The following is an 11,865-nucleotide window of genomic DNA, read 5'->3' on the forward strand; positions in this document are numbered from 1 at the left end:
ATCGATAAATATCGGATTTTCGGACCGAAATATCGATATATCGAATTATCGATATCTTGATAATTATCAAAATATCAATAATTATCGATTATCGATTTTTTTTTGATAATTTTCGATAAAAAAAGTCGATAATTATCGATTATCGATAATTGATAATTATCGATAATCATTTTCATTATCGCCCATGCCTAATGGTTAAACCTCGAAGATTTTCAATATCAGAATAATCGGACTCAGATATAGGCATACCTTCCTTCTGTTGGGATCGATTAATGACTAACTCTTAGACACTGGCAGCTTCAGTGCTGCATCGTTCAAGTTGAATTCATAAATTGCAAAATAAATATTTTTTATGTTACAAGAATCGTATGAAGGTATAGATCATTTTCAACTTAAAGATGATCTATTTTATCATACTAGACATCGTGTGTGTTCGAGTAAAGGTCGATTGACCTGTTGAGGCACCACATTTTTTTTTCAGTACATACTTCATTCTTTGCGCTCTATTTTCACGTGAAATAACTTCACTCTGATGAAATGGCATAGCAGTGAAGTTAGTTCTCAAAAAAATAGATCGCTGACATTAGTGTAAATGTACTAGAAATGTAATTAAAATTTACGAAAATCTATTAACAAAAATGTAGATCAATTTGACTTTTACATTTGCACAAAAAAATGTTAAAAAATAGATTTGGAGAATGTTTTGGCCAAAAATCTGTCACTATGTTCTGTGAACCATTTAATAAACTTCGTGAGTTCCTAGGGTTCCCCAAAGAATATAAACACTTTGGATCTAGGGATGCTCCCAGTGCTCCCAATTGACATTAAGCAAATTTCACATATGGTTATGGCATTTCAATTCTATATCGTTCTGATGCACCTTGTGGAAAAAACGAAAATTTCTCATTTAAAATGTTCTTGAAACAGAAAGTAACATGTTCTTGCCTGGCATATATTACGGAATTTTACTTGTAATTTAGGCCCTCAGCATGAAAAGCTGTATACACAACTCATCTGTTGTGGACGGTTTATTTTTGGCACTTTCGCTTATCGCCCTCACAGATACGTAAATAGTTAACTAATATTACGACTACACGGATATGTAATAAATAATTGAATGTTTTCTTTGCCTATATGGACCAAAATAGTATACAACAAAAATATCAAATTGAAGAGAAGACTGCCTATACGTCAATCGTGAAAATTTTTGTCTCAAAACAATAATCATTTCTAACAAATTGCGTTGCACTAAAAAATACAGAATCCGAGTCCAATATTTTTTTTTTGTGGATAGACCACCGAATCCGAATCTAAGTTTGATGGTCCGCATTACTAGCGGTAGTTATGATGTGAATCAATTCTGTGTTAGAATCGAAATTCTCGTTTTCATTCAAGTTACAGATAAATCACTTGTAAAGACTAAAAACTAAGAAAATCTTCCACCAATGTTTATCGTAATGGATACAACATTTCAACACTGGAAGTAAATTGTGCATTGAAGCAACCTTTCTATAAGATAAATTGAAAGGAGAAAAAATCTCAGCGGAAACAGTATATTGATCTGATTGACCTAATTCAGTACGGCTGATGATAAATATGAGTTAACATTTCAATTGAACAATCACCCGAAGTTGTGCGACGACGACGATGAATGTGAAGCTGTTGATCCAATTTAGATAATATTTTGTGTGCTCCTGAGATTCGTTTTTCGGATACAACGTCACCAAGCAGGATTTTTTCCAATTTATTCGGCTACGAACGATGGGCGGATCAGTAAGTCAAGTATTTCGTTCGGGCAGCGCTCTACTGCTATCGAATCATAATGGAAAAGTGTCGGAAACGTCTATCGACAAAATTCAAACAGTTTTTGAAATACTTCGAGCCAATCCGAAAATATCAATGCAAACATTGGAGGGTCTACTATGTCAAATAGCTAAAGTAAGTATGCATGCTGGTCGGAAGGCAAGACATTTTTAGAAATGAGTTCAACTCTGCTTACGATACCAATGTAAACTATACTTTCAAATTGTGGTTGACCGTTGACCCTATCAGATCAAAATTTTGAAAGTTTTTCAAGGAAAACAAGTCACGAGTTCAACAGGGGAAAAAATTCTTGTTTGTTCGATTTGTAATCGAGATCCTATGCGTTCAATTTTTCGGTACAAGTAATTTTTCATTACCACCTCGTGAGAAGACTAAAGGCTGACTGTTGCTTAAATCATCTCAAATAAAGCTACGGTTAGCCTTCAGTCGACGAGCAATCCAATTCTTTCATACGTTTCAAAGAGTTCAATTCAGAAAAATTGAAATTTCCCGTTTCAGTACGAAAATATTCTAACGGTGCACGACGAGTCCGGATACAATCTTCTCCAAAAAAGTGTTGGTTTAAATCACGTCGAATTACTTCGTTGGATATTGCAACGTCATCGGCCGGATGTAAATCGCAGCCCATGCTCACTGCCACTTCACATAGCCTGTCTGAAGGGCAACGAAGAATGTGTGGAGTTGTTGTTGAAATACGGAGCGCGCATCGACACAGAGGCAAGAATGTGTTTCCCCGGTCCGCATTGTAACAATTGCGAGGCGAGTGTTCACCGTCGGCATCCGGTTCCGGTGCACGACGATGATGATATGTCTAAACTGTTGCAACAAATCCCATCGACGTCGAACAATGAACGGTACAATACGAAACTGCAAAATGCTGTGTGCTATGCGATCGATGGCGATCAAATCGGTGTGCTGAACATATTGTCGCAGAAAATGGAAGAACCTTGGGTACCGTTTCGAGTGAAAAAGCCATTGTTGCACCTGGCCTGCGAACGTGGTGCATGGAAATGCGTTCAGCAGTTGGTGATTACGCGATCGGAAGAGATAAATTTGATTAAGGACGAGTATTACCCGATTCATCAAGCGGTTTTGCATGACGGAAGGTTTTTGGAGTTGCTCATTCAGCATGGAGCTATTACTACAGTCAGAACGTGTACGCAGCAAATGACATTGCTGCATGTTGGTGAGTACTAGACACTGAATGCATCCCCAGGTCTGTGGTTCTACAATTTTTAATTTATTTTCCAGTGATTGTTGCTGCCAGAAAATCGGCAGAAGACACACTTTCTACATTACGAATACTGCTAGAACGGGGATGCAAAGAACTAATTAATGAGCCAGATTCGCTGGGTAACACTCCACTGCACGCACTCATTGTTCGGTATGCACTAGAAGAGGCACGTTTTGGTTACGACAAGTGGAACAAATGGGATGTGCTACATTTGGTACGATTTCTGTTGCAAAATGGTGCTAAGAACTCCATAAATCAAGCTGGAAATAGTGCGTTAGCCTGTGTGTTTCGACATGTTCGTACAGACTGGGAAGTGTGCTACGAGCTACTGAGCATGTTGATAAAAGAAGATGGTGAGTCGGTTTCTACGTCCATTTGATTTTGCATTTTCGACGAACTTTTTTCTTCTAGGTGATCCGAATATTGTTGGTCGGGATGGATCCGTTCCTATTATAATTTGCTTGGTCCCACTCATTAACAAGGATCAGCTTCATCATTTTACTCACACAAAAAAGGTAGACTGACGATCGCATACGATCCATTGGAACCAAAATGATCGACTCTCTTCTTAGGTTTGTTTCCTGAATTGCATACGCATTCTGCTGCAGCATGGTGCAAATCCCAATTGCTCATATCGATCCAATCTCACGCCACTGCACGTATTAATATTCACTGTCAGCGAAAATTTTACCCTGCACTGTGAGACACAGAAGCTCAACAATTTCGATTTCATCAAAAACATTCTGCTACTACTACTACAGCATGGCCTAGACTGTAATATCACATATCAGCACGTCCTTCAATCCGTCATGGATATGGTGCAAAATTTACGCAACTGCAACGACATGTTGAGTGTGTACGAATTGGCAAAGATTCTGATTTTATACGGAGCGGATCCAAATGATGTGCTGAATGGCAAAGTTACCGCCGGCAGTGCCATCGTACGGAATGCAATCGTTGACCATTACAGCTTACGCGGACAGCACGTCAATTATGGTTGCTCGTCGGACGGCAATGACACGTCGTCCGGTTTCCGCGGCTCATTTCGCACCAATTCACGTTACACCCTGTTCTACTACATCATCCTGATCACGAAAAAGGAATTCCTTCTCACCGATCCGAATCGCGCATTCGCACGCATCATTCATCTATTTTACTACTCCATGTGCCATGAACCGCTATACAACTGCCTGAAAAGTTTACACAATTTCTATGTGGCACAGGTGCCCAACAAATCAACGGAGAATCTGATATCGTTGATAACAAGTTTGTATAAACAGCCCAGAACATTGAAACAGATCTGTCGACAATCAGTGTACAAAAGTCTGAACCATAAAATGGCATTGAACATAAACAAATTGAATTTACCAGGACCCTTAAAGGAGTACATGCTAAGCTTTGAGGCTTAGATAGCAATTGTATAATTACTGTAAATGCATAAATGTTCGCTGTTTTGAATGTATAATGTACATTACGTAGCGGTATATATAGTGAAACGGGTGGACTGTACAGTCTTATTTGGAACGTTTATATGTGCATGGGTTAAATATGTTTCATTTTTCGGCAACAATGTATGTGTCAGTGCACAAAACATGTGCCGTTTCAACAATTTATGTTCACATCCTGTCCGGAGTGAATTCATTAATCGTCTGTGTGTCTACTAATACAAAATTGATGTGTCTAATAACGCGCTATCACAATGGACTGTGTGAAGGAAAGCGATTGAATTGCACCACATCGGATACATGTGCATTAACATTCACAAGTGAAGTCAACTCACAAATCGATTTTGACTAGAGTCCAGTGAAAACCACTTGTATTTGTGTGATTTGTGGGGTCTGGTCCAATACATTCACTTTTTGTTTGTTTATTCACACAACGCGTCTGGGCAATATCCGAGTCGTGCAATGTGATTGTGTAATGTGACTTTTTTTAATCTTTTCTTTGGAAGTAACTGGAATTATAAATCGTTCTCAGTGAGTTCTTATCTGTGATCAGTTCACTGTTACATCAAAACTAATTTGTAAACAATTTACACAACTCATCTGTATCCAACGGTGCTGGGCCGTAGCTCGAAGATATACGTCTCGGAGTACAATTAAAATCTAATTGATAAATGGCTTGAAAGTTGCTAAGGAAGTTCGGTTAGATTATTTTCTCAACGATTGTATACATTGTTCGATCTCGTTAGAGGAATGTTTTCTTGAACAATTTACAACAATTGAGTCGATGACTCCTCCAAACAACTTTCAAAATTATGGAGCTCACAACCCATATATAATTTCAGAAAATTCTTTCAGGCCTAGATAAATCAACACAAGAATCTAAGGAGACATATCATTCAGCTACGACCCCGATATAGGAACGGGTGAGTTCTATTAAATTATGATTTAACCGTTGCTACGGGCTTAAACTGAAAGCTAAAATTTCCGAATTGAATTTGGACAGCCCTAGTCATACACGGTGTCGTGTTTGTTTGTCGAATTATTTCCGACTGAATTTATTTAAATGAAAAAATGTTATTCAAAATTGTATTACGAAAAAATGTTTTAAAATCTTGATGACCTAGCAATATCGACGTTTATAAATATAAATTATTGAAAAGCTCGTCGGCATTTGTTTTTTTTCTTTGTTCTGACCTACAAAACTTAAGAGTGATATCGCCAAATCTTCAGGTGATTTTTTTAACTTTGGGAACAAGCGGTCTCCGATTTTAATGAGTGATAGTTCGTTGGATTCGTCTTTCAATTCTATGAAACACATATCTTTCACTTTTTCTAAAAAAAATTATTTTCTGTGAAAAGCGCTCAAAAGTAAAGACATGTCATAAGGTGGGGAAAACAGTTTTTCGGCAATAGCTCAAAAAAAAATTGTTGTAATGTTGTACGAATGTCGGCCTTGGGAAGACCTACAGGTACAGTATATGCACCGCTTGGTGCTAGTAGATCCACGAGAGTTTTGACTAAAAATATAGTGAATGTTCAGAGAGTCTGGATTCTCTGCAGCATCGATGTTCCGCGGAATTGAGTATAGAGTGTTGTATCTGGTCTCACCCACTATCGTTGCACATATAAATGAGCCCAGTACTTCTGGGCTACAAGCCTACAGAAGTCTTGGAAAAAAAGTTGCTGCCAAAATATAGATTTTTTCCTTCTTTCTGAGGGCCGCTGGAACAGCATCTGGAACGTTACTACGGTAGTCATTTTTTATCGTCTACTATTATTTTATTATTCAATAGAAACACGCTTCGCTATGTCGCGAATATATGTCGTTAAAAGATATCCAATGTTAGTAATATCAAGAGGAAAATAATTAAAATTTTCTCGGAGGATTTTAGTAAAATAAAGTGTTAGCGTATAGCAAATGTCCTCAGGACGCCGGAAGAGTAATTAGTTTTTCATTCGGACCAATATTTGCTACGAGACAAGAGTTGGGAAAACCGTTTGCTCCCACTTGATCATATCGACCAACACAATCTCATCTAGATATTTTCAACAGTCGTAGATTACGTCCTTGTTTAAAGCTTCTTATTTTTGCAGGTGTAAGGGTTTCAGCCAGTTATTTTAACTCACTAAGCCTTCTGTGAAGTCGAGGCTTGCCGAGACTGATAATGACAAGTGTGTACTCTATTTTATCACATAAGCGAAAACGAGACAACAACATAGACCTGAAGTGTAATTTTTGAATTATTCTTCTAGTTAAGTAATTTTGACATCCGAACACCGCGCGTATGTGATAAAATAACTTATGTTTACCTTGCCTTCGACTCGGCATCCTTTGCAAAATAAAATGGTCCGAAACAGGATGTCATCTCTGCTATTACAAAGAGGGATTCTTTTCAAAATCCACCTATCAAAATCGGACCCATTTCGTCTGGGATTGATATATACATGGTTTGAAAGGTCTTTGCCAGTAGACCTTAAAACAGGCCTCACACAGTCTCGAGCCACACCTGGTTGCTGGTGGAAGATCTCCGAAGTTGGAAAAATAGTGTTTTTTATCCGAATTTTGTGGCCGTTATAAATGATCGTTCCGGGTGAGATTGGGCTCGTTGGAAAGCTGAGCTTAAGTACTTTCGGGTCATGCATAGTTTGATTAGATTCATTGATTTATGTTTCCAAAAATTTGCAAGAAAAATTTTCAAAATCTGTGTGAACCTTAGACAGGTCTGGGCTGGTACTGCTGACGCTTAATGTGAACCTAACATGCTAGTCGTAACACGCATTGTCTAAGCTTTCCATTGATACCTCATTTGCAGTGCTGGGGATTGCTGGCGAGTTTTACGAGTAGCGGTTGTACTAACAAAATATTCTGTTATTTCGGCAATCACCAGCACTACAAATGAGGTATCAACGGAAAGCTTAGACAATGTATGTTACGACTAGCGTGTTAGGTTCACATTAAGCGTCATCAGTACCAACCCAGACCTGTATAAAGTTCACACAGATTTTGAAAATTTTTCTTGCAAATTTTTGCAAACATATATCAATGAATCTAATCAAACTAGGCATTACCCGAAAGTACTTAAGCTCAGCTTTCCAACGAGCCCAATCTCACCCGGAACAATCATTTATAACGGCCAAAAAATTCGGATAAAAAACACTATTTTTCCTAATTCGGACATCTTCCACCAGCAACCATGTGAGGCCTGTTTTGAGGTCTACTGGCAAAGACCTTTCAAACCATGTATATATCCATTTCAGACGAAATGGGTCCGATTTTGATAGGTGGATTTTCAAAAGAATCCCTCAAAATATTTAGTGGTATCTCTATGGTGGCTCTCGATAACAAAAATGGTCTGGCTCGTCTAGCAGCTAAAATGTTAAATAGAATCAACAGCTGGCGGCTCACCGCACAATGTTCAAAGAGAGCGATTTCTGACCAGTTGTTAGTTTTGATTAATCTTTGGGTCAAAATTCAAAATTACCGGAATTGTATACAAATATGAATTAACTGAACTATTCTTAATGTTTATTTGGCCCAAAAAGATCAGTTAAATTTAACTTGTTCTCCATATCCGTGAACAACCTAATGTTAATGTTCCTACTTTTAAACGCTCTAAATCAATTCGATTCGAGCCAACTTCACTTTGGACAGCAACGAAGAAGCGAAAAAATCCTGCCGCCAAGCTAACAATGCCACTTTAGTTTATATTTGTTCATCGCAGCCATTCATTGCTCGTTCAGCATTTTGATTTATTTAACTTCAGTGAATACTAATATTTCGATCCACATTCATATCATACTGAAACTAGGACCAGTTCTGTCTTTCGGCACTGGACGATCGTAAATTAATCAGAAAATATTCCGATTAAAGTAGATCATTGATAACGCTGAGAAAAAATGGATGATAAAGCATATTTATTCGCCTGGTCGACGACGCTGGCTCTCAGCGTAGTTATAGCATTTATCTTGAAAGATCTCTTGGTCAAAATATCTGGTGTTGTTGTTCGTATTTTCTCAAGATCGTTTACAACAAGCATCCAGATACAGAGCCGCGCTGGAACGAACACGAATGTGGTAAATTGGCTGAATCATTTGATAAAACATAATTGCGGTCGGAACTTATGTCATTTTCGGATTGCACGAGACATTTTAAATAAATCGATTAATAGAATAGAGCGATTCGATTTTGAAGATATGTTTGAGTTGGACGAGGATCGATTGGAAAACGTAGAAGAAAATACATGCAATATCAAGAAACAACTCGACCCGCTGCAACACAATCAGCGAGTATTCTTTTTTTACAAGAGAACTTTGATTGGTGTCACTCGCAAAATCATCCCAGAACTTAAAAGCTTCCACATACCGACTGAGACCTACACAATCACTGCTTACGGTACGAGAAACAAGCAAATGTTGATTGAGATGTTAGACGAAGCACGAAATAACATTGAAAAGAAACCGTCGAAACAAATCAATTACTTCAAATATTCTTCGAGAATTCGTAACTTCCAAAACGTTCGACGATTTCAACCACGTCCCCTGTCATCAATTGTTCTAAAGGATGGAATTACGGATGTCATCCAAGTGGATCTGAACGAATTTATCGAAAGCAGAGAATGGTACAAAGAGAGGGGAATTCCGTATCGTCGTGGTTATTTGCTGTACGGTCCTCCTGGATGCGGTAAGCTTTTAATGTTTTACAGTTATTAGAACAAAAACGTCACAGAGAAATTTCTTTGTTAGGTAAGACCAGTTTCGTAAAGGCAATCGCCGGACAAATCGGCTACGACATCTACGAGGTGCAGCTCTCGAATCAACAGCTAACCGATGAGAGTTTGAACGATGCGATGGCATCAATCAATAAAAATGCCATCTTACTGTTCGAGGATATTGATGCCGTGTTTGTACCGCGAGTGCAGGACGAGGCAAATAGTGAAGATGTCAACGGACTCTCTGGAAAACTTAAGTACAGAGAAGCGAAAGGTTTACTAAGTTTCAGTGGCATGTTAAATGCAATCGATGGAGTGGCATCAGAAGAAGATTACATTGTGTTCATGACAACAAATCAGATCGAGAAATTGGACTCGGCCTTGATACGCCCCGGTCGGATTGACATGAGACAATTGATTGATTACCCCGATGAGCATCAAATTATAGCGTTCTTTCGCAGATTCTATCCGGACTGCGGTGAGGGTGTTGCGGAGACTTTCGCCAAAGCTGTAACGAAACTCAAATGTAATCCAAGTGTTGCACAGATTCAAGGTGTTTTCCTGAAACACAAACATACGCCGGAAGATAATCTGCAGGATGTGGATATGCTGGTTGAGATCTGCAAGAGCAACAAAGAACTGGGCCATATTTATTTTTGATGTGGATCATTGGCCATGTATTCTTAGTCAAATTGTTGAAGTTAATTAAATTTTGTATTCATCGTGCTCCTAAATAAAAGGCAAAACTAATAGACTATGTCTGTTCTGGTGCTTGGATTACCGTGCGTTGCGCTGCGTCAATCGATTTATAAGAGAGCCACGAAACCGATCTGTTCCTTTTGAAAGGCGGAACTAATGCTTGATTTCCTCTTACCAAAAAAGTACTCCGTGAGATAGGCAAAATTTAAATTTTTCAATTTTTGCTTTATTTGACAGTAGTGTGAAGTTGGGTGAGAAAACGTATGGAAGTTGAAAAAGTAAAACTTTTGAAAAAGTAAAACTTTTTTTATATGAAGAAAAAAAATATTTTCAGTTTTTTTAATCTAAAATGTCTCCTGGTAGCTCAAGTCCAATCTTAAGGCAATCATGAAAATTGAGATATAAAAAAACTCTAGAAAATGAATATTATTAATATAAAAATTTATTTTAAGCAAATCTAGAAAATGAATATTATTATTATCAATATAAAAAAATTTATTTTAAGCAATATGGATAAATTTGGCTTGGGCAGGTTATGGTTCACTAAAAACTAGACAGATTTATAAAACTCGATCTATTTCGGATAAGTTCAATAGGGTCAGTTTATGGTTCACTAAAAATAGACAGATTTTTGAGAATCTGTCTATTTTGGATAAATTCGGCTTGATCAGGATATGGTACACTAAAACTAGACAGATTTATAAAACTTGATCTATTTCGAATAAGTTCTGTAGGGTCAGTTTATGGTTCAATAAAAATAGACAGATTTTTGAGAATCTGTCTATTTTGGATAAATTCGGCTTGATCAGGATATGGTACACTAAAACTAGACAGATTTATAAAACTTGATCTATTTCGAATAAGTTCTGTAGGGTCAGTTTATGGTTCACTAAAAATAGACAGATTTTTGAGAATCTGTCTATTTTGGATAAATTCGGCTTGATCAGGATATGGTACACTAAAACTAGACAGATTTATAAAACTTGATCTATTTCGAATAAGTTCTGTAGGGTCAGTTTATGGTTCAATAAAAATAGACAGATTTTTGAGAATCTGTCTATTTTGGATAAATTCGGCTTGATCAGGATATGGTACACTAAAACTAGACAGATTTATAAAACTCGATCTATTTCGAATAAGTTCTTTAGGGTCAGTTTATGGTTCACTAAAAATAGACAGATTTTTGAGAATCTGTCTATTTTGGATAAATTCGGCTTGATCAGGATATGGTACACTAAAACTAGACAGATTTATAAGACTTGATCTATTTCGAATAAGTTCTGTAGGGTCAGTTTATGGTTCACTAAAAATAGACAGATTTTTGAGAATCTGTCTATTTTGGATAAATTCGGCTTGATCAGGATATGGTACACTAAAAATAGACAGATTTATAAAACTTGATCTATTTCGAATAAGTTCTGTAGGGTCAGTTTATGGTTCAATAAAAATAGACAGATTTTTGAGAATCTGTCTATTTTGGATAAATTCGGCTTGATCAGGATATGGTACACTAAAACTAGACAGATTTATAAAACTTGATCTATTTCGAATAAGTTCTGTAGGGTCAGTTTATGGTTCAATAAAAATAGACAGATTTTTGAGAATCTGTCTATTTTGGATAAATTCGGCTTGATCAGGATATGGTACACTAAAACTAGACAGATTTATAAAACTTGATCTATTTCGAATAAGTTCAATAGGGTCAGTTTATGGTTCAATAAAAATAGACAGATTTTTGAGAATCTGCTATTTTGGATAAATTCGGCTTGATCAGGATATGGTACACTAAAACTAGACAGATTTATAAAACTTGATCTATTTCGAATAAGTTCTGTAGGGTCAGTTTATGGTTCAATAAAAATAGACAGATTTTTGAGAATCTGTCTATTTTGGATAAATTCGGCTTGATCAGGATATGGTACACTAAAACTAGACAGATTTATAAAACTTGATC

General features: G+C 37.0%; 2 protein-coding genes across 2 annotated transcripts; both read left to right on the plus strand.

Annotated features, from left to right (window-relative positions):
• The first annotated feature begins 1,174 nt into the window (after positions 1-1,174).
• Positions 1,175-4,810, plus strand: LOC119080248 (ankyrin-3). Its single transcript, XM_037188499.1, has 5 exons — positions 1,175-1,938; positions 2,323-3,010; positions 3,076-3,411; positions 3,470-3,573; positions 3,631-4,810. The coding sequence occupies exons 1-5, from the start codon at positions 1,762-1,764 to the stop codon at positions 4,465-4,467; spliced, it is 2,142 nt and encodes a 713-aa protein (XP_037044394.1). The 5' UTR covers positions 1,175-1,761; the 3' UTR covers positions 4,468-4,810.
• Positions 4,811-8,169: 3,359 nt separating this feature from the next.
• On the plus strand, positions 8,170-9,966 carry LOC119080249 (mitochondrial chaperone BCS1-like). Its single transcript, XM_037188500.1, has 2 exons — positions 8,170-9,184; positions 9,247-9,966. The coding sequence occupies exons 1-2, from the start codon at positions 8,401-8,403 to the stop codon at positions 9,870-9,872; spliced, it is 1,410 nt and encodes a 469-aa protein (XP_037044395.1). The 5' UTR covers positions 8,170-8,400; the 3' UTR covers positions 9,873-9,966.
• Positions 9,967-11,865: the final 1,899 nt, after the last annotated feature.

The sequence above is a fragment of the Bradysia coprophila genome, unplaced genomic scaffold, assembly GCF_014529535.1.
Source record: "Bradysia coprophila strain Holo2 unplaced genomic scaffold, BU_Bcop_v1 contig_350, whole genome shotgun sequence".
Taxonomy (NCBI): Eukaryota; Metazoa; Arthropoda; class Insecta; order Diptera; family Sciaridae; genus Bradysia; species Bradysia coprophila.